Below are 23,534 nucleotides of genomic sequence, written 5' to 3' on the forward strand. Positions count from 1 at the left end.
AGTGCTGGGAAACTAGTACAGCATGAGTCTATCCTTGGCCTGGGAGGAAGTGGCCAAGCGCTTGGGCCAGGTCCACAGGGAAGCAACCGGCTAGAACAGGAGGGTTTCCCGGCTAATGTCAGAATGTCTCACTGAAATAACTAGACACCAAGGTTTCCTCAAAGTGAAGTAAAAAAAAAGAATCGTTTTACATGAAAGTGGTTATTTCATGAGCTATGCTTTAGTGGATGGAGTGGAATAAAAGCAATGCAGGACAGCATCCCAGGGCTGGAACCTTAAGAGCTCCTTGGGGAGATACCATTCTTCTCTTTGGGTAGTGACGGCAGAAACCACATTGGGGAGCCTTGTGCTTTGGGGACAGTAGAGAGTCACTCACAGTTAACTCCAAGGACCACAGGATCTTTGAAAAGGTCAAGTAGTATGGGAGAGTAAGGGTCCTCTTACATGCAATTTTAGTCATGGTTGTCTCTAGAACTCTTAACTTCCTAGCTTCCTATAAATTTACTTTTCTTCCCAATTCAAAAAAATTTCCCTTGGAATAAGACATTTATGGCATGAAAATACAGATTGATGTCGGCACAGTTGTTTGCCTGTGATCTCCTGAGCTAAGGACTAGTTTTTAAATCTGAAATCCAGTGTAACTGGCTTCTTTAAAATTCCAGCTGTTTCCACCACCTTAATACCTGGACCTGTTACCTCCCTTCCCATGAGTGGAAGAGATGGCGTTAGAAAACGCATTAGGTTCTCATCCATTGAAGAACAAACTGGCCAGCATGTGAGCAAAGTCCTAGACTTTTCGGCAGGAGCCCCAGGTACTGGGAGGAAGAGGAACGATCAGATGAAGGGCCACCTCCGCTAAGCGCTTTGACTTTACAGAAATCTGGGCACAATTTAGAGTCGGGCACCATCTTTTTGCAAAAACAAAACCCCAAACAACAAAAAATCCTCCTATACAGAAAGAGAAAATGATTGTGAACACAGATATTATGTTATAGGTTCTAACAAAAAAAAAAGAATGATGCAAGACACCAAGATGGACACAGACAGGTGTGAATATTTTACCTGCCTATCATCCCAGACTTCTAATCACTTTAGGGCAAAAAGGGAACTCTGGGGGCTTCCCTGGTGGTGCAGTGGTTGGGAGTCTGCCTGCCGATACAGGGGATGCGGGTTCGTGCCCTGGTCCAGGAAGATCCCACATGCCGTGGAGCAGCTAGGCCTGTGAGCCATGGCCGCTGGGCCTGTGCGTCCGGAGCCTGTGCTCCGCAACATGAGAGGCCACGCAGTGAGAGGCCCGCGTAATGCAAAAAAAGGAACTCTGGTAACTGCTTGTGAAGAAAAGTGGGGTTGCAGGAATTCCCTGGCGGTCCAGTGGTTAGGACTTGGTGCTTTCACCGCTGAGGGTGTGGGTTCAATCCCTGGTCAGGGAACTAAGATCCTGAAAGCCGAGCAGCTCGGCCAAACAAAAAAGAAAGAAGGAAAAAGAAAAGTGGGGCTGGGGGTGGGAACTGGGGAGGAATGACCCCCAAACCACCCTGCCGAATACTTCCTGGTGACTCTCGATCCGTAAAAGGCAGGGAGTGACTGAAGGGATTTATTACCTTCTGGGTTGCACCTGATTGCAAGAGGTTTTATTACCATGAAATACAAGTCATCTAACTTTCCAGAGAGGAAAGAAGGAAATAAATCCTGCCTGGAGCAGGGATGGAGAAGATATTCTAGAGTTTAAGGAAAAACAGCAAGATTTTCCCTTTTGTACAAGCCATCTATTTTCTGAGCGTGACAAAGTCACCCTCTCGGCATACCCACTCGCTCAAACCACTGGCCGCAGCTTTGCAGTTGCTTAATTGTGCGTTCCTTTCACTGACCTGACATTTAAACATCACAAAATAAAGACCTCTGCTTGCACGCCTGTGAGCTTTGCAAAAATATGAGGAGACTACAAGGCAAAGCAGAAATACGTTTTGGTGAGAACCATGAACGCGGTGGCTGAAAGGGATTGGTCCCCACGCCCTTGTCCCCTCGAATCCAGCCTGGCCCGCAAAAAAGGCGTGAAAGACTTCAGATCTCTCTGCCATGGAAGGTTTGGAATTCAGACTAATTCAGAACACTGACCCCAGGAGAAGCTTGCGTGTAGGAGTCTTGTTTTATACCAGTGGCTTCCACTGCCGAAAATTTGCAGCATCCCTACGGACACAATCTGACACAGGGTTTCGACAGAGCCAGCATGAGGGGGCTTCCGATTTATTCCGTTTCCGCAGATTCAACCCCACCCCTGTGCCTTGCAACCAGGAGACGTTTCCATAAAAACATGAGTGATGGTGCCTGGCTTCAGATCCACTGTGTCCCCCTGGGGCCTGAATCTGCTCCAGGACAGGCTGCCTGCCCAGGTGAGAGCTGAGGGGTAGGGGCCTTGGGAGAAGTTGGGTCCGAGCCCATCTGGTGGGATCCCATCTCTGAACGTGACAGTACATTGGGGCGGGGGGCGGCGGTTAGCCAAGTCCCCCGTTGGTGTTCTCTTCTTTCCTTGATTTGGTGAGAGAAACCAGTCCAGAACTCTGCCACCTTTGCTCACCTTTGGTGGGAAAAGGAATCAGTTCTCTTTGATGTCAGTGTAAAATCTCTGCAATTGAATGAGGTTAAAAAAAAAAAAATGATGATCCTAGGAGAGTTGGAGGGTTGATGGCTACATGTTTCCAAGGAGGTTAAAAGGAAAGCAAGGTGGTGGGCAGAGCTTGCCGAGGGGCTACGGCTGGCAAAGAGCAGGCCTGGAGGGAGAGGCTGAGGGTGAGTTCAGGGCCATCTATCAGATCAGGAGTCATACAACTCAAGAGAATAAGAGCCTATAGTGTAGTAGCTGGGAAGCCTGAGGACTTGGTTCCACTCGAAAACTAGGAACTAGGTCTCTTGGTTTTCTTAGGATTTCTTAATGTTTCTGGATTCAATATAGAAAAAAAAGAAAAGAAAAAAAAGAAAAGAAAAGAATCATGAAGCTTCTTGATGCCACGGCACAATCTACTCTTGAATACGAGAGAGACGTGTGCCCGAGAAGAGGAAGTGCTACAGCGGCAATTACGTATTGTATAAAGAAAAGAGCGAGAGGAAGATTAAGCACAGTGATCCCTCAGAAATGCTGCTATGACACGCAGGTGGTTATTTTCTGGTAATCACTCTGCTGTAATGTATGAACAGTACATGGAAATAGTATTAGAATAATTTACTATTGCTTGTGAACAATAAATTAACCAGGCTGCTTGCTAGTTTGCATTTTCTTCTAAGAAAAAACCCCATGAGGGTCACAGGCAAGGTAGCTGTGATACAAACAGTGCCAGATACAGGAATGTTCATTGCCAGGAAACAGAACAGGAGAGGATGTGATGCCCTAACACGTGTGCCAAGATGGCAGAAGACATTTTCAGTTCACAAAGCGACCTCCACGTTGCTTCAGACAGGGCTTCTCCCTAGCCAACGCCACTGACACATGACAGGGGGACGACCTGAGATTTCCTCTTTTCCAGGCCCAGGGAACACATCTGTCTTCAGGGAACTGGAGAGTCTTTTGTTTTTGAGAATAAGATGGGGAAATCCCGTAAGACTTTGACTGATGGAAGTTGGGTGCCTCATGAGGGTTTGAAATTAGCCATCGACTCACATACTTGAAGGCTGGGAGTCTGAGGAGATGGGGGAATCCTGCTGTGACCTGGCAAATCACTTCATTTCTCTGGTCTCAAGTTTCTAAGGAGGCGGAATTAGATGAATGATTTTCATACTTTACACTGGGAAGCTTTCTTCAAATCAATCTTAAGTGGGAACACGAGATGCAAGTATGTAAAACAGTGCCATGGAGCGGGGGGCAGCTGGAACAAAGCGACCTTGGACCCTGCTGGCTTCCTAGGGACCCCCGGGGTCTCAGAGCCTTGAGGACAGGACAAAACCACCTGGCCAAGTATTTCCTAGCCTTGTATAATCCTCTTACATTTGGAAGAGAAGGAAAGGGAAGGGTATAGGGTCAGATAAGCAGATAAAGAAGCCCTCTCTCCCTCTTCCCATATAGAGGCCCCACTGCTACACTGAGTAAACAAGAGAGAAAAAAGAACATTCACTGTTCCTTTCTTCATTGTCTGCTGACTCCATTTCATTTGGATTCAGCTGCTGGCAGGGTCACGGCTGAGTCTGCAGGAAGGTTGAGAGCCCAGGAGAGACTGAAGGAGACCCTGGTCCTGGCCAGCTGGTCTCCTCTGGATGCTGGGAGGCCTGGGTGGCTGTGGGTGACCAGTGGGTCGCTGCTATTATCACTCCACTTTTGGTGAGCAGGACTTGAATTCCTAACAGCAATAGCCCCACAGCATCTAGTACATCTCTGGTTGGTACCAGAGTCCTAACTGGGAAGGAGGGAGGGAGAGAGGGAAGGAGGGGAGGAAGGAAAGAAGGAAGGAAGTGGGAGAAGGGAGGGAGGAAGGGAAAGTTCCCATGTTGTCCAACATTATACGCAGTGCAGCTTGGGCCAAATCATATAGTGTATCCTCCTCTTCCCTCTAAAATCTCTTCCATGATAAAAATCCAGGTTATAGGGAACATCAGAAGAGGAAAAAGTGGCCCACCGGCAGCTGAGCAGATTATTCAGAAGGCAGGGACCTGGCCTCTCTCGCAGCAGCCAGCAGGGGCAGGAGAAGAAGCACAGCTGGGGAGTCAGGTCAGGGCTGGATCTTTTGAATCTTTTGAATCCTGGCTCTGCAATTTACTCCCCGAGGCCATGTTACCAGCCTGCTGACTGTCAGTGAAGAGGGGCATAATAATCCCTGGAGTTGTTTTAAAGCTAATAAAAGGCAAGTGAAGTGCCCGGTGCCAAGATGACCCCCAACAAACATCTATTTCCTCTCCCTGCCAGTTGCCTACTGGTGGTGAAGGCTCATGGGTTGACTGAATACGCACCTCCGGGAAACTGTCAGGAGTCGTCCAGGGGAGAAACTCTCCCTTTGCTTTGCTCCCAGAGCCAGAGGAGGACAGGATGGCCTCTCTGGATCGGTGTGCTCTGGTTCGGAGCAGAGTCAGGGAACATGGAGGCTACGAAAGAGCCTCAGAAATCAGCTCTTGCCACTCACTCCCTTCCCATCCAACAAAATGAACTCTCTGCAAGCACCAGAGATAGGATTAGAGCCCAGGTCCTAATCTCCAGCAGGTAATCTGGGTCCTAGGAGCGCCTGGAAGAGCAGTGTGGGTAGAAAGCGTGGGCTCAGGGGGCCCCCTGCTGCACCACTTGTGAGCAGGGTGACCTTGAGAAAGCGGGGAGACTCTCTGAGCCTCAGTTTCCTCATCTGCGGTTGGCACCACACTTAGTTCTCATGACGCTTATTAGGATGAGAGATCATGGGCTAAAGGTGCCTCCACAGGGCCTGGCATGGAGCAGACATCCACCAACAGTCAAAGGAGGCTTTAGTTACAATAGCTACACATTGATGAGTACATATACCACGTGCCAGGGGAATGCAGGGAGGAACACGGTGCTCTCTACCTTGGAGTTGCTCCTAAGAAGATAAACTTCTGATCTGCTTCTCCCTGTTCAAGAATGTAAGTGAGGAAGCCCCCCACCCCGCCCCCCGTAGAGGCAGTCCGGTGGCGCCAGAGCCGGGTTACAGGGGTGGGAACCTCGCTGGCACCCCCAGACCCCGAGACCTCGCACAAATCCACTCATCTCCAGCACTGCTGATTCATTTCTGCAAAGGGAGTGCCAGGGTGCAGTGCGCAGGGTGGGGGAAAGGTAAACCGGTGATGTCTAAGGCTTTCTAAGCTCTAAATTCTATGATCAATGGTCCCAAATCAGCACCAATAAATCCCGCTGTGACTTGGTTCTGTCATTTCCCTTGACTGACTTAAGATTCAATACAAAAGTTTCCAGCTAATTAAGAGGTCCAGTTGGCCACTTTGTGGTCGAGGATGGCTGGGCAGGAAGGCGCGAGAGACCTTGCTTGTCTGGTGAGACGTGGCAGCAGGAGGGACACAGCTCCATGGGAGCACGTCTGACTCTGGTTTAGGGGATGAGACAGCGACACGTGACCTCACCACGGACAATAATTTACAGCAACCTTCCTCGGACCAGGCCTGGACTCCTTTCTGTGCTTCGTATTTTCCTTTTGTAAAATGGGAACCACCTTGGCACAGGGTGGGCTGTGATTATCCCTTTGAGTGTTATCTGCCGAGGATAAGACGCTGGGCAGGTCTTTTCTGAGGAGGCCCGGGTTCTTCCTCTCTCTTTCTTGTTCCTACACAGGATTCATTTAAAGTCCCGAGGCGCTGCTGCGTGAAGGCAGGGCCCCTGGAGAGAGATCCCTGCCTGTGCCTTTGCCTCCGGGCGCTTCTTGTACCAGAAACGAGTTTTGACTAGGCAACAAAGCACAATGAAAAGGCCACTCAGGAGCTGGGAACCCACCCCGTCCAAACTGGCTTTGAGTTTTGATCCCAGATTGGAACCTTTCAAGTAATTTCACATTTGACCAAACAGGGTTTTTCAGTTTCTTATTTTTCCTTCTTTTCTTATATAAGGATGCAGACCTAAAAGGACCCCTGGGCACTCGTAGGCTCTTAGGAAATCTCGCTGCTGCCTTTCCTTGTAATTGCACCTGAACCTGATTAAGCTTCCATCTCTGACCGTGTGAGCAGTGAAATGGATGGGAAGGGGCGGGGGGCTGGGAATTACTTTGGGCATTCTGAGTTTGGGGACTGGATGGACTTAAAAACAAAACGTCTTGGATATTCAGCTTCTAATGAGGTCAGGTTTGCTTGTTCCTGGGAGAAATGCCAGCCACGAAGCTGAGGAAGTCTGTTGAAAGGTCAGCATTGGGGAAGCCCCCACCTCAGTCATGGCAAATGAAACCGTAGGCCCCTACGGTTCCTGGAGCGATTTATTTCTCTGTTTGGGAAAAGCAAACACACAAGCACAACAAACTCTCCTGGGCCCCGGGGTCCACGCGCGTGGTCCTCCTGGGAAGCCCGTGTTCCCACTGCCTTCGGAGTGCAGCCCAGGCACCATGTGGCAGACAATCCAACACAGCAAAAAGTGGCTCACCCTCCCCAGGTCCTTCAAAACCATAGAGACCCCCTTGGGAACCCCTTCCAGGCGGCCTCAGAGTAGGTAACAATCTTCTCTACCACCAAAGGCCCTGGAAACTTAGAAATGGAATATTCTGAGCTGAGCCCCAGCTGTGTAGAGTGAACTTTCAGGAACTGCACATGGGATGGGTGAGCCCAGCGGCCAGAGACCTCATGTCACTAGTTTGCCTCTGTATCCTCTGTGCCTTGCAAAATACTTGGCATACGAACATAAAAATTTTTACTGAACGCATACATGAATCTCACAGGCATTTATTTAAAATAGCATATACCACTGATTTGGGTTTCTTTCTTTTCAAACTCTAATCTCACTAAATGTTTGACTGGTCCTTTCTAGATCTGATCCCATCTTTTTCCCCAGAGGCTCTTGAAAGAAGGGCCTTTGGTTAAAGGATCCAGCCCTCTAATTTAATGGTTGGGAAACAGAGGAATCTTTAAGTGCGGAGGTCACAACCAGGGACTAAAAACTCCCAACTTTGGGCGTCAACCATCTGTCCTCCCAGCCCTTGCTACCTGCCTCAAAGATGCAGTCATGTGAACTCTGCTGTCGTTAACCGGCTCCCAGGAATTCCTGTCAACAGATACCCAGCACCCGTGTTACTACTCCCAGGACATTTGAAAACTTGAATGTGAATGGAGTGTTCTGATACGTAAGGCTTTTGCATGGTTCTTCCCCATGCAGACAAAGAGCCCTTTACTGCAGCCACCTGCAGCCAGCATCCCTTGCAGCCCTAACATCACAGTGTCTATGGGATTCTGGGGAGTTAGTACCACTTCCTAGACATGTGTCTTTGCAGCCTTGCCTGTAACCGTCTGTTGCATGCTTGGTTCGTTTGCTTATTTTTATGCCCCTCAATATTCTCCTATATTCCACCTTCAAACCATTGGGCCGGCACTCCTCACACACACTAAGGCATGTTGCCTTGGCTACTGAGCTCTACAGAGCTTCAAAATGCACAGTCCTTCCAAATGAGTAAGATGTTTAGACTCGTTCTCTTTTCCCAAAGCCCAAGCAGAGACAAAAACACACTTCTGTTTGGCCTTCAGGGAAAAGACGCAAAAACTCATAGATCCCCAGACAGAAATTTTCATTTTACAATTGCGATACCACCTACCAGAACTTTCCTTTCCCTCTTTCCAAATGCAGAAGCACGCACGTGCCCTTTGGTTAAGGTAGCTATGGGCATACGTGGTGCGGTCTGTGATGACGCTAGTCTCTAGGTAACGGGGTTTGTCATCTTGCTCTCCCCATTAGACTGTAAGGTCTTCGAAGTAAAGAATGATGTCCTTTTCTTTCTCTGTAACTCCCCAGAGCCCAATTCGGTGTCGCTCTGTGTCTACCAGGTGTCCGATAAACACTGCTGACAATGTAAACAGAGTTCTTAGCACTTACAAATGAGAAAATGCCCACATTCACTGTCAAAGGTTTTTTGGTTTTTTTTTAAAGATTTCTTGGATTCAATGCATGTGTGTATGTGTGTGTGTATGAAAGAGAGAGCAATGAAAGCCTCAGAGATGAAGACGACCTGAGAATGGAAAACATGAAGACACATAGAGATAAAGAAAAGCACGCAGACCCACAGCGCGAAAGACCAGCACATAGAAACCCATGGGGCTCCTTCCAGGCTCAAATTTATATATTCATGTATTTTAAAATGACGTAGCCAACACTGTGGTCCAAGATTTTGTGATTTCAGGTGTTTTACCCCACACAACCCGGCTGTGGGAAAACAGACAGAAGACGGGTGTCATACCACTCAATAAGCCAGGTGCCACGGCCCCAGGCCCTTGAAACACATCACCCACACCTTTCTACTGAGCCTGGGAATTCTTGCCACCTTTGGTGAGGCTGCCAGAGTTTTTCCTTCCAAACTATAAAGTCCTTCATGAAGCCAGGCCTCAGTTACGGGATTGTTGACACTGAGTGTGACAGCTGCCACTCAACACGGGCGCCAGCAAAGCCTGCTCCATGCCACTAGGGAGAGGAGACAGCATGCAGTGGAAGAAGCCACGGCCAAGGGTTGGCAGTGTGGACAAGTCACGCCACCCTTCAAGGTGTCAGTCGTCCGGTCTGCGAGAGGAGACACAATCCCTGCGCAGCCCAGTGGCTGAAGTGAGGCTCTGCTGTAACGGGGTGACTCATGGGCACGTGCGGGACAGCGGGGAGTGCTGTCTGCCACCCGGACTCACGGCCCCCTGCAGCTGGGATTTCTACAGGGAGGAGAATTGGACTAGAAGAACAAATCCCTTCCTGTGTGATAACTGTTTTAAATTTTTTGACGCTTTAAAAAAATGGCTATAAAAATATCAAATTGTAAAGAAATCAGAACCAATCAGATCACGCATAATTACATAATGCACCTTAGTGATGAAGAGCATGAGCTTTCAAGTGGCAAAGACCCTTGTTCGAGTCCCCACCCCCCCACTTACTAACTGTGTGACCTTGGCTGAGTTACTGAATCTCTAGAAACCTGGGCTTGCTCAGCAGTAACATGGGATTAAAAACAGTACTTGTCTGGGACTTCCCTGGTGGTCCAGTGGCTGAGACTCCGCACTCCCAATGCAGGGGGCCCGGGTTTGATCCCTGGTCAGGGAACTAGATCCCACATGCCACAACTAGAGATCCCACATGCCACAACTAAGAGTTCGCATGCCACAACTAAACAAAAACGATCCCGTGTGCCACAACTAAGACCCGGCGCAGCCAAATAAATATAAAAAAAAAAAAGTAGTACTTGTCTCACAAAGGCAATAGGAGGACTAAATGAGATACTTTGTCAAACATTCTGATACACAGTAAGCTCTCAAGATAACTGGCAATCATTACTATTGTTCAGTACTTCCTCCCATTATCTGCGATTCATCTTATACAAACACAGTTAAAAGTATGCAAGTAACCGGGGCTTCCCTGGTGGCGCAGTGGTTGAGGGTCCACCTGCCGATGCAGGGGATGTGGGTTCGTGCCCCAGTCCGGGAAGATCCCACATGCCGTGGAGTGGCTGGGCCCGTGAGCCCTAGCCGCTGAGCCTGCGCGTCCGGAGCCTGTGCTCCGCAACGGGAGAGGCCACAACAGTGAGAGGCCCGCGTACCGCAAAAAAAAAAAAAAAAAGTATGCAAGTAACCAAAATCTCCTCTGAACAACCAACACGATGTTGCAGTGTAAATGCATAAAAGCCTGGGTATTTTGTTCACACAGCCATGCCCAGATTCTCATTTAGTGTGACTCCGTACATAAGTCTAATAGCACTTAATAATGATGGACACTTGATCGACCACCTACTGTGCACCCGGCACTTCACTAAATGTGTTACATTTGTTATCACACTGGACCCTCACAGTCCCACAGGTACAGTCATCTCCCGCATTCTACAGATGAGGAAGTAGAGGCTGATAGAAGCTAAGCGACTTGCCCCAGGTCAAACTGATTAAGTAGGAAACTCAGGATGTGAACTCAGCCAGTCTGATGCCAACCCACACTCTAATCAATGCCCTACAGCGCCTCCATGACCATCCTGGTGATTCTGTCTCCAGGCTTGTGGCAGGTTAGAAAAAAGAGCTCGAGGGGTGGAGGGAACTGAAGTGACAGGTACCGTGACACGTGATGGATTGACGGATTAACAGGGAGACAGGAAAGGGAAGGGGATAAAAAGCTCACAGAGAAAGGCTTCCATGGCACAGCTGTCCAGACCCAGTCATACCAGGGGTCAGAGCGCCCTAATATATTATTCAAAGCCCCCGAGAGTGTCATGATTCCACAGCACAGTGCGATAATTTTCACTCTGCCATCAAGAAAAATCAAATTGCGTGCTCAGGAAGACAGAAAAAAAAATGAGGGGATGGGGGACCGTGGGTGATATATTAAAGGGGTGGGTAGATTCCCTCGGGACAGCGCATCTACGTTGAATACCATTTGACAATTTGCATAAATAAGGCACCGCCTTTGAAAAAGATGATACACTATTCAAGTAAGAGTTAAGGAAATACCAGCACCCGGGTGTCATCTGGATACTTTTTGTTCGTGGATCCTTACCTTTTATTTTAACCCAGCTTCTATGAAGTCTTGAGACAAAAAACCCTTTAGTCCTCTCTGCCTCTCTCAGTTTAGAATCATGTCTTTGGTGCCTTTAGCCAGGGTAGCATTTAAGGGTCTCACAAACTAATTGCATCAGGTAATTGAAAGGAACATGTATTGAAAATAAGGATGTAAATACTATTTTTTTAAAAATGGAGGACAAAAAGGTATTAGGTGGCCTTCTTGTCACAGGCAGCTGTCACCTGGACTTTTAGCGTCCCCTTCGGGCACAGGCCAGGCTGGCAGAGAAAAAGGGACTTGTGTTAAATCACAAGACTCATTTCCAATCAGAAGCCACTCATGGCTTCCTGTTCATAACCTTAGCTCACTGCCCCTTAAAGTGAGATTTTGTTTTATGCCTATTCACATTATATTCCCTAAGCTCCAGAAAAACTGCTTTCAAAGTCTCAAAATGAAGCTTAGAACATGATGGCTTGAAAGGTGTTTGAACTGAATTTGAGAAGATTTGAAAATAGCATTTAAAATTGATATAACTGTAACATAATACCTTTAACAGGTCCTCTAGTTCTGCTTATCTGAGCAGGGAGAAACCTCCAGGAACCAGAAAAGCCCCCATTCACCAGCAGCCCACACTCACCACGCTGGCCAGCGGTGTCCAGACGGCAGAAAAGCTGTTCCCAGTGGAAACAGGAGATACCCTTATCCCTCTAGGCTAGGGTTGCCAGAGGTGGCAAATGAAAATACAGGACACTGAGTTATAGTTGAAGTTCGGATAAACAAAGAATACTTGTTGACCATGAGTAAGTCCCATCCAATATTTAGGACATGTTCACATTAAAAAATTATTTGCTATTTATCTGAGATTCAGATTTAACTGGGTGTCCTGTATTTTACCTCTCTCTACTGTGGGCTCTGACCCCCTAGGAGATTTAGGATGGGTGGGAAGTAGGGGCGAGCGGGGGTTCCGCTTACCAGCCTAGGAGAAGAGCACCACTGACGGCCCCGGCTGGCATTCTCTCTCCTTCAAGCACCAGGCTCCCCTCCCTTCCACCCCTTCCTCCTTTCTCTCTAAGGAAGCTCCATGGCTCCAGCCAATCCATGGTCTTCCTTAGGAGACACCTCTGATCCCTCTGGCTGTCAGCCCCCATAACACACCTCCTAACCTGACCTCGTCCCACACTGAGGTGCACGCGTGGAGGCAGACGGTGCTTGTAAGAACTTGTTTGTTTCTACATTCTACTGTGTCTTGATTTGTTTCCCAAGAAAAGCTGCAGATGGGCTTTGGAGGGGCTCTTGATTAGAGATTTCCTTTCATTTTTTTCTTTCCCCATATAGACCCCCCTCCCGCCCACTGTATTCAGATGCCAAGAAGTAAATCGGTGTTTGTTCCCTGCGTAATCATAATTTCAAGACCTGAATTAAAGTGAGGGCTGAGCCAGTATGCCCAGCTTACCTAGGAGAAGTTTCTATAGACCCTTATAGACACTGGCCTGATTCCAGCAGTGGATGCTCTGACCACCTCCCACCCCGACCATTTCATACTACTGATAGTGGTCTTTAGTGAACCACACTCAAAAATAATCGCATATATTTAACAAAAACAAGGAGGAAAGATCTCTTGGTTTCAGGCTTCCAAGTGTGTGCTTGCAGCAAAACATTTAGAGCCAAGCCATAAAATGAATGGAAATAGGAGGAAACACTGACACAACAATAAAACGAGGGGTGAGATTAATGATGCCATAATACAATCTATTTTCATTTGGTGCAGAGAAAATTAATTTTTGAAGGCATTTCATTTAACTTTGCAATATTTTGCAGTATAACCTTTGATGCCTGAAACTTTTCTCTTTCATCCCCTTTAAGCCTGAGAATGGGGAAAGCCAGTTTTATGTCTGGTTGTAAGTATTGCTTCATGGCAGATGACCAGGCTTGCTGCCTCTGCAAGCAATGTGTACTCAGGGAACAGAAGTTATTGCTGACCATAATCTCAGCTCTTTACCTCCTATTGAAACATCCACTTTAATAAGCCAAAATTCAACTTCCAAAAGAATAAGATGTGATACCTTCCAGAGCAAGGCACCGGGGTGGGCTTGACGACCAGATAAGGTTGTGTAAGCACTCGAGATACTCCGACCCCTCGAGTTTGAATCCAGGAAAGCAGTGATAGGAGATCACAGTTCCCACTGGGAAGGAGGTCTGGAACTCGGAGATGTTCACATAGCCATTAGAAGAGGCGAGCGGTCTCAGGCAGCCTGCGACGTGGGAAAGAAAAAGGGAAGTGTCTCACGTGGTCATCTTTGTACACCTGAAAGACAAAGCACTATATGTCTTTCTGTTTCCCCCGCTGAAAACGCGGCATGGCCTCCGAGGACCGCACACCTTGGTCTTAAATGCTCAGACCTCCTTATCTGTGTACCTATTCTATTTCTAAAGCAGGCATTTGCTTGTATAGTTGCAAGTGGCATCGAGAGGGTCAGACGAGTAGGGAAGTAGTAACGAGAGGTGGAGCTGTGGATCGGGACACCCCTAGCCGGTGGTTCCAGCCCTGACTGCATGTTAGAATCACCTGAGGAAAGTTTTTAATTAATTTATTTTTCACTCAAGTATAGTTGATTTACAATGTTGTGCTAATTTCTGCTGTACAGCAAAGTGATTCAGTTATACATATACATACATGCATTCTTTTTTATATTCTTTTCCATTATGGTTTATCACATAATGGTTTATCACATATGGTTTATCACATAATGGTTATCACATATGGTTTATTATACTGAATATAGTTCCCAGTGTGATACAGTAGGACCTTGTTGTTTCTCCATCCTGTATATAATCGCTTACATCTGCTAATCCCAACCTCCCACTCCATCCCTCCCCCCAACCCCCTCCCCCTTGGCAACCACAAGTCTGTTCTCTATGTCCGTTTCTGTTTCATAGATAGGTTCATTTGTGTCATATTTTAGATTTCACATATAAGTGATATAATACGGTATTTGTCTTTCTCTGTCTGACTTACTTCATTTAGTATGATAATCTCTAGTTGCATCCATGTTGCTGCAAGTGGCATTATTTCGTTCTTTTTTATGGCTGAGTAATATTCCATCGTATATATGTACCACATATCTTCTTTATCCATTCCTCTGTTGATGGACATTTAGGTTGTTTCTATGTCTTGGCTATTTTAAACAGTGCTGCTATGAACATTGGGGTGCATGGATCTTTTTGAATTAAAGTTTTGTCCGGATAGATGCATGGGGGGGGATTCCTAGGTCATATGTTAATTCTATTTTTAGTCTTTTGAGGAACCTCCATACTGTTTTCCACAGTGGCCCCACCTACTTGCCTTCCCACCAACAGTGTAGGAGGCTTCCCTTTTCACCTGAGGAAATTTTTAAAAACACTAATGCCCAGACCTGTGCCCGGGTAGGTATCCAGCCTGGACACCCCTACCTTTTTTAAAGCTCCCCACATAATCTTAAAGTGCCATCAGGGCTGAGAACCACTGAGGTGCCACAGAGGGAAGAGAGACTATTTCCTGTTTCAGCAGTGGTGGTGGGCAGCTCGAGAAGGTTAGGATGCAGACTGGGTTCCACGGCAGCAGGTAATGGAACAGACACCTGCCTGACGCAGTGCAATGGAAGTTTTGAAAATCCCATTGTGTTTTAGGTGAAATAGGAAAGTAACATGTAACGCAGTGGTTCTCAAACTTGAGAATAACCCAGGGAGGGCTTGTAGGACAGACTGCTGGCCCACACACCCAGAGCTTCTGGTTCAGTGGGTCCGTGTGGAGCTCGAGGATTTGCACTGCTACAGGTTTCCGGGCGCTGTTGCCGTGGCACCAGGCTTTGAGCAGACGTGCTGTAGCGAGTTTGTGCACCATGCACAGGATACTGTGTGCCGTCCGAGTGAGCGTGAGGCCTCGATCCCTACTTCTGTAAAACAGTAGCTGCCTTTTGTCCTGAAGCCTGTGCAGCCAGTGGAACATTCCCAGTGGCACAGCAGCCCACTTGGTGTGGCATCTGCTGTGAATAGTGAATTTCTTATTGGCTTCAGCAGCTTCACTGGAGGGAATAATGACCCTGCAGAGCTGTGCTCTTCCCGGGGAGAACTAATTGTGTGTGAAGTAAATAATAGATAATGGAAAAACCTACTTTCCCTTCCAATCACCGAGCACAAACTGTATCACGCAGGCACTGAAGCAGATGACGGAACTCCTCTCTTAAGATGACTCTCTGACACATTACAATACAAGCGTCGAAGAGCTGCGTATTCAGCGAACTGCTCGGGTCGGCGCCTTAGACTGTGGTGTCTGTGTCTGTATCAGAGCAGACACAGACAACACAGTGAGGGGTGCAGAATGTAGGACTCATTCACTCTGGGGTCGTCAAGGGTCAACCTGCACCGCTGCATCCTGGTGTCCTGGAGCCCCGCAGACCCCACAGACCCCAAAGATCCCTGCCCGGAACAAGCCACACTCAGGATGGACCAGATCAGAAACGCATGGTGCCCAGCCATCCTTTTGGGCAGTCCCAACGGTCTTAAAGGATTTTTTTTCTTTTTCGGAGCTGAAAATTAACACTGTTCATGGCAAAAGTGAAATGTGTGAAGGGAGTTTGGCAATCAGGCATAAACAGGATCAGTAACTGAGAAAAAAAAAAAAAAAGATAAGCAGATCAACACCAACAAGGGAATGTGTTAGAACCCTGAGCAGGGTTCCAATGTGTGGGCACACGTGACTGTGCCCCTGCCTCCTTCTGGGAAGGAGTGTGGTTCTAAGCTACCCATGTGGATAGACTGCATCCCCTAAGTCAAAAACTAACTCCGACCCACAGGGAGCAGGAAGCATCGGCACGTGGATCTCTAAAACACAAAGTTTCGGGAAAAAAATGGCCTTGGAACGGTTCCCACCTCCGACCCCAGAAGGAGAGGAAAGGGGTTGGAACACGTGCAGCCAATCAGAGAAGGAAAGCTATGCTCACACTCGGTTGGAGGACAGCCTGTCATAAAAATACAGTAGAAAACTGACGTCAACTCAATAGTTGAATGTGATTTCTATTTGCACTTCGAGATAATAGAGAGACGGTTCCTCAGGCTGCCGCCCCTGGATCTATAGGTGCAAATAAAAATTACAGGATGAAATGTCCCTCGAAGGGCCAATTATATACCCCCTGGGGGCTCGAGAGGTGTCAGGCTGTCTAAAGCAACCCTGCTGTGCCCACGCGGGTGGACGGCAAGGTGCAGGGGCTGGAGGGGGGTATCAGGGCCCAGACCAGGGGCACCTCCTCTGTGGGGACCGAGGGCTCTGAGGAGGGCTGAAAGTGGGCTGTGGGCTGTACTGCTGTTTGAAGAAGCACACCTTTCAAGAGCGGCCAGCCAGCTCTTCTGTTGCTGCAAAAAACATCGAAGCTGTGTTATGACTGAGATTTTGTAAGGGGTGCTAGAGGGGAGGGGCGAAAGGGCACAGACAGAGCAAGAGGCAAGCCTGCACCTGAACTCGTGACAATGACACCCCAAGATGTCTATCCCCATAGGGCATTTAAAAAAATCATCGGGGTAAAAAGAACTCCTAAAGAAGCGTACTGTATTTAAGGGATGTAAAAGGAAATTGAAAGGGTGGGAGAACCGAAAGACAAGTGGAAAATATGAAAGCGAGAAGGGGTTGGAGTCTGAAATAATTTTCTTGGCCGTTACTCGGATAGCGCCGCAGGACTGGAACGAATCCATGGTTAATAAAGTTCATTTGGATAAACAGCCCCACCTAAAAGCCGGCTGCTGATTCTGTGGAGAGTCTCTAAGAGAGTACAAATAAATCACGTGTCTCCTTTAAGAATGTAACACATAACACGCTAAACAACCCAGAAGCTTCTGGGGAGAAATGCAGGAGGGTGAGGACCTCGGCTGCCTCTGTCCTCCTAATCCTGAAGCCTTTGTTTCTTCAAGGGGCCGTGACTCCTAAACTCTCACATAAGGAAATGATTTATTTCCAACTATGGGGTGCACAAAGCAATATCAGAGTCTGCCCGTCATGATTTCCAAGCAGAAAGTTGACATCCGTCTCAACTTTAACATGCCAGTGCTTTTGGTGTAAATACGATTGCTAGCCTTCTCCCTTGGATTATGAATTATGCATGGGTTTCTTAGTCCTTTGGTCCAAGTCACATGTCAAAAAATAAAATCAGAATTAATGGGAACTCGAGGGCTTATTTTCACAAACAGGGGGCCCTCTGTGTCGGCCCAAGCAAATTTAAAAAACGCAGGAGGATAAATATTCATCGTATGGTTTGGATGAAATTTGAATTTGATTATTTTTCTGCTCCTCATGCATTATAAAAAAGGATAACATTATTAAGAGAAAACAGCCTCTGTAAGATTGGCTTTAAATATATTCGCACCACAACCGAAATCAGTATAAATGCTGTTATTTCCATTAAATATACAATAGTTCATCATTGTGTTCACAGCCCAGTTACAAGGCTCCTAATTCTGCAACGACTTTTGGTTTCTTAGAATAAAGGAGACATCCAACACACTAAAGAATAAGGTATCTCCCATTTAAACTTTAAAGCTGGGTGTACAGAGCTGGAGAGAAGCACAGGGAATTGTGGGAAGATTCCAAACACAGAGCTGTGGTGATCAGAGTGCAGTACAGCTGAACCATGGGGTGTGCGTGGCTTTGTGTTTCCCCGGTCATCCTATTAGAGAAACGTGTACCCGCTCCACAATCAAGTCTGAGAGAACAGCTGAGAACCACAGCCTCAGCCCCGTACCTTGACAGATGGGCAGATGGTCCCACGTTCCGTCATCACGACATAATGAAGCCATGTTGTACCGGTCAGGGTACCGGATCTTGAATCCTTCGTGACAAGTGATGATTAATTTATCTCCATGTCTGTATGTCTTGTTATGAATCTCGGCATCTTCAATTTGCGGGATGCGGCAATCTGCAATTGCGTAAAAAGGACACATTATTTTTGGAATTCAAACAGTTGTGGTTCACAGCTTCACAAGAAAGCTCTTATTTTCACACCTGGTCTCAACCTACGTGGCGATCTGATAAATGGTTCCTTATTTATCACTAGACTCAGGTCCCAAGGGCAAGCAGCAGAAGCTGCAGAACCTGCTTCACAGAGAAATAGGAAGAGGGGTCGAGGTCCAAAAGGAACCTTGTTTTCCGCCCGCGACACCTTACACTTTACAGTTGAGCTTACAGGCAATTTTGGCAACGAGTGAAGAAAGACAAAAGCTGGGGATTCACCTGAACTATCTAGCTGGTTGCCCACTTGGCTGTGTTTGTGGACCGCGCACTGCACCAAACAGCCTGGCTGGCTGCTCTCGCCTGGTCCTCCCGCCTCTGCCTCTGGGGCGAGGGCCTGGGCCTGATAAGAAAATGTGCCTTGCAGAACAGCAGGGGGCCGAGCTGGGGCTGCATTTGCTATTAGCATTTCCCATCCACCTTATCGGTTTTTAAAAAGATAATAAATAGAGCAGCACATACTACTGCCAATATCACAAAAGACTCAGAGAAAGCAACCTTTGAAAAATGGAATTTTTCAAATGCCTTTGAAAAATGGAATCAGAGCAGAACGCAGGTGGCTGGGAGGGGAAGAGGCCACGGGGTCAGGAGAAGGGTGTTGGGGGGACAATCATGCAACAAAATGATTAAAAGAGAAAATAAATCTAATCAATCGTGGGGCTTCCCTGGTGGCGCAGTGGTTGAGGGTCCGCCTGCCGATGCTGGGGACGTGGGTTCGTGCCCCGGTCTGGGAAGATCCCACTTGCCGCGGAGCGGCTGGGCCCGTGAGCCATGGCCGCTGAGCCTGCGCGTCCGGAGCCTGTGCTCCGCAACGGGAGAGGCCACAACAGTGAGAGGCCCGCGTACCGCAAAAAAACAAAAAAAAAAAGCCAAAAAACCCTAATCAATTGTAACTATCCACTTCTAACTCTACCTACCTCCAGTTTACCCTGCGGGCCAGTCCACTCTGCGCTGGGAAGTTGGGGTCCTGCCCCCTCTGGCCCCTCCCCCCTCTAAACACCGCCCAACTAATCCCATCTAATTTTTTTTTTTAAACATATATTAGAGTTGATTAACAATGTTGTTGTGTTCGTTTCAGGTGTACAGCAAGGTGATCCAGTGATACGTATATATGTATCTTTTCAAATTCTTTTCCCGTGTAGATTATTGCAGAATGTTGAACCGAGTTGCCTGTGCTATACAGTAGATCTCTGTTGGTTATCCATTTTAAATATAGCAGTGTGTACACGTCAGTCCCATCTGGTTTAAGTCACTTTGTTCACCATGTGTCTCTCTTCATCTCCTGTTTTAAAGTCTCTGATTTTACACGCATATATGCTTGTAAGCATGAGCTATTTATTTATTTCTACTTTCAGAGTCAGGTAGATGAGTTATGTTTCCAGTTTGCTGCTTCTTAGTTTTTTGAAACAAGGCAAAATTTAAAAACAGCACTTTGATGATCATAGAAGCTTCCTTCAGAAATTTCTCAGTGGGTTTCTCAGCCACTCCCCAAAGCCTCTTGAATCCAGAATAGGTTGGAATAGTATTAATAGGAGGTCTGGCCTTCAAGTTCCTCTAAGCTTTGAATGGTTAGCTCTAGGGTGATGAGCCTCGGGAAGCCTGAGGCAGGTGGCTGGCCTGAGGATGCCTCTGCGAGCTGGGAACTTGGGTTGCTTTCAAAAGAGCATGTCCCAGGAGCTTTGATGTGCGGTTGAAGCTGGGTTTACTGGGGGCAATCTGACAACAATGGACTCCAGAAAACAGAATGTTAGTGACGGGAAAGCCTCGGGCAGAAGAGGCCTCCCAGGCAGAGCAGGGCCCTGGCAGCTGAGAGCGCAGGGGTGGCGGCCATTCACCGTCTCCTGTGAGTTCTCCGGGGGCAAACGCTTGCGAGCCCGGCTCTGCCTTGATCTCAGCCCTCGTTCCCACCATTAACTTGAGAGCAGCGACTGTGTCGCCACTTCCTCTGACGTTCCCTCCGTGCCCCCAGACCTTTGTACACACCTGGCAAAGGAAGGCTGAGGGAAGCCATGTGGACCTTTGCCCGAGAACGCTGTGCGCCTGCAGCCCCCTCGAGAGGCTGATTTACAGGCTTTCGGGGCAGTCCTGGCAGCTAAGCCTTCCCCTGAGGAAACCCATCATCAGCTCTTCCCTTTGCCTGTGGATTTCAACAGAGAGAGTCTTGGCTGGAGAACTGGGTTCTGGTTTCAATCTTACTTCTCATTTTTGTGTCTCAGGCTACAGAAAGAGGTTTTCTAACTGTTCATGTTTAACCAATAGTTTTTCTGCAAGAATAGCTGAATTCCTCCCAAATCAATCCCAGAATAATGATGACGGGAGTCACAGATACTTGACAGTTCTCTGCACACCGCTGCTGCCTTCTTCTTAATGGAAAATGTGAATTACATTTTTTTCAATATCGCTATGCAGAAATTATTCACAGCAAATAAAAACACATTTGTCAAGGCATCCGTCTGTAAAATCTGGGCTGTAAATACATCCTGTGGTAGTAACTTATATGACTAACAGTTATTTTCATGGTTGACTTAAAACTTATTCAAGAATTAACCAGTATACTCAGGAGGTGGCCAACCGGTGGCAGTAAACTCAATGGACAGAACTGGCCATTCGGACACTGTGACATACGGACACTGGCTGACCAGGAGCGGAAGCACCCAGCCTTGTTTTCAAGAGTGGCTTCTCTGCATAGTGGTCTATAGTATAGAATGCTTTGAACTTCTAATTAGAATGTCACGTTTCCATAGGCAGGAGCCCGGGAATATAGGTTCAAAGGGAATTCACAGCCTCCCAAATGCGAGTCATTATGTACTCTACTCAAAGAAGAGTCAGCAGAGAGAGTGATATAGGGCCAGTTTACTATGTGAGTGGAACCCCATATCCACTGGGGAGTCAAAAGTTGGAGTTCAAACTCCACCAAGGTAGAGAGGCCAGAAGCGGCCGTGCCCTCCGCGTAAGCACAAAACTCAAACAGACCATCTCTAACAAAGCCTAACCTAAACGTTGATGGGAGAAAATACCATCCAGAGCCTTTCTAATTATTTTTTATCCAGAATGTCTGGCACCTAATCCCCCCAACTGAAGGAGGGTGAAGTAGAAAGAAGGCTTTGGAATAAATACATGTCCTAACCAGTTATCGGTAGCAGTCAACAACTCTGGACCTTATTTCTCTGGAAAGAAACAAACCAGGATCTTTAGTCTCTGAAAAGAAACATGCAATCTTCATCAATTCTAAAGTTTCATATAGAAATAACATGATTTTCTATAGCACAAATGCATCCAGCTGACACAAAGAATTTGTAAAAACTGCTTCAAATATGTTGTTACCAAAGAAATATACCTATGAAAAAAGGTCTATCAAGTAGAATCAGGTCAACAGTCAAAACTTTTGTCTACAGGGTATCAGTGGGCACTTTGGAGATAAATTTGAGGGATATCAAAAGCTTCCATTCCAGAAATCATTTTTCACCAGCCTATCACTATCATTATTTTTGTATCTTGCTACTAGTAACAATGAGGTTTTAATATGATAAATAAATAACAGAGTGGATAAAAGGCCCTAAGGCTGTACTACACATGTATACCTACGTACAAATCAATTGATCAGATTTAGTTGCAGAGAGCAGGGTCCTAAAGGATGGAGCAGGAAAGAGAAAGAGGAATTTTAAAGAATATGTGCCATGTGTTAGATTTACTTCTCTTTTATTTAATTAATTTATTTATTTTTATAAATTTATTTATTTTCTTTATTTTTGGCTGCACTGGGTCTTCATTGCTGCGCACGGGCTTTCTCTAGTTGCGGCGAGCAGGGGCTACTCTTTGTTGTGATGCACAGGCTTCTCATTGCAGTGGCTTCTCTTGTTGCGGAGCACGGGCTCTCGGCACGTGGGTTTCAGTAGTTGTGGTACACGGGCTCAGTAGTTGTGGCACACATGCTCTAGAGAGCAGGCTCAGTAGTTGTGGCACACGGGCTTAGCTGCTCTGCAGCATGTGGGATCTTCCCAGACCAGGGCTCGAACCCGCGTCCCCTGCGTCGGCAGGCGGATTCTTAACCACTGTGCCACCAGGGAAGTCCCAGATTTGTTTCCCTTTAAAATATTAGTTATACATGAAAACAAATCTGATTCCTTAAAAATGCTATGTTTCAACATCAATATGCCCCCCAAAGTGTTCCTAGGAACATGAATACATGATACTCACTCAGATTCACAATTCATATTATCATATTAAAGGCTCTGAAAGCCTTGCTGCAAAGAATTCTACTGGACCTTGTTTAAGCCAGCACTTGTAAAGCTGTTTACTCATTCATTGAGTTATTGAGTACTTACTCTAGGCCCAGTACATTCTAGGTGCTGGGGATAGAGAGAAAGTCAAGTATCTTACTCTTATAGCATTTGCAATGAGGGAGACTGCTAACAGGCAATGATCACTGCTATGATGAACAAATGACAGGCAATGATCACTGCTATGATGAACACATAACAAGGTAATAGGATAGGAACTGACTTGGGCACTCCTTTAATTTGCGTAGACAGGCAAGGCGCCTCTGAGGAAATGACTTTTATTAAGCTAAGACCTAATGACAAGAAGAATCCAATCATGTGTGGACCAGGAAGAAGTTTCAGCCAGAGGGAACAGCTACTACAAAGGTCAGGAAAGAGCTCAGTGTCCTTAAAAACACAAAAGAACATCAGGGACTTCACTGGCGGTGCAGTGGTTAAGACTCCATGCTTCCAATGCAGAGGGTGCGGGTTCGATCCCTGGTCGGGGAAATAGGATCCCACATGCTGCACAGCATGGCCCAAAAAAAAGGCTAATCTCATGTTAAAAAAAAGAAAATCGGTGTGCCTGTAGTAAGCAAGAGGGAGATGGAAAGTCAGATCATCCAGGGTCTTGTAGATGAGGACAGGGGATTTGGTTTTATTTTAGTGTGGCGGGAGCTCCTGGAGCTTCTAATGCATGGGCCATGACATGCTCTGTATCACGTGGGTACATGCAGTAAAGGGCTGGCCTTGCCAAAAGGGAGTTCTGGCCTTTGCCCTCAGCTCCTGGGAATTAACCTCTAAGCCCTTGGATTGCTCTACCTGAGATGAGTATCTTTGTTTATCTGGAGCTTAGCATAGACCAGATAGTCTATGCTAACAATGTGACTTAGGCCAGGGAACGGTGGTCCCCACAGTTATCAGCTCTACTTTTGGAAGAACTGGAGACACATAAGTGGCCAACTACGTCCACATGACCAAGCCCCAGTAAAGATGCTGGACACCAAGCCTCAGGTGAGCTTCTCTGGTTGTCAGTACTCCGTGTGTTTTTTTTGTTTTGCGGTACGCGGGCCTCTCACTGTTGTGGCCTCTCCCGTTGCGG

General features: G+C 47.1%; 1 protein-coding gene across 3 annotated transcripts in view; it reads right to left on the reverse strand.

Moving 5' to 3' along the window:
* Nucleotides 1–23,534, reverse strand: part of SUSD4 (sushi domain containing 4) — a 125,237-nt gene that overhangs the window by 18,853 nt on the left and 82,850 nt on the right. For all 3 annotated transcript variants that reach the window (XM_089907159.1, XM_022579291.3, XM_089907155.1), the window contains 2 exons: nt 17,908–18,081; nt 13,204–13,392 (listed from right to left, as the gene is read on the reverse strand). In XM_089907159.1, the coding sequence (XP_089763285.1) occupies nt 13,204–13,392; nt 17,908–18,081 (363 nt within the window). The remainder of the gene's footprint in view (nt 1–13,203; nt 13,393–17,907; nt 18,082–23,534) is intronic.

Source organism: Delphinapterus leucas, chromosome 1, assembly GCF_059928025.1.
Source record: "Delphinapterus leucas isolate spDelLeu-1000000601 "Yukka" chromosome 1, BTC_Dleu_Yukka2, whole genome shotgun sequence".
NCBI classification, from domain to species: domain Eukaryota; kingdom Metazoa; phylum Chordata; class Mammalia; order Artiodactyla; family Monodontidae; genus Delphinapterus; species Delphinapterus leucas.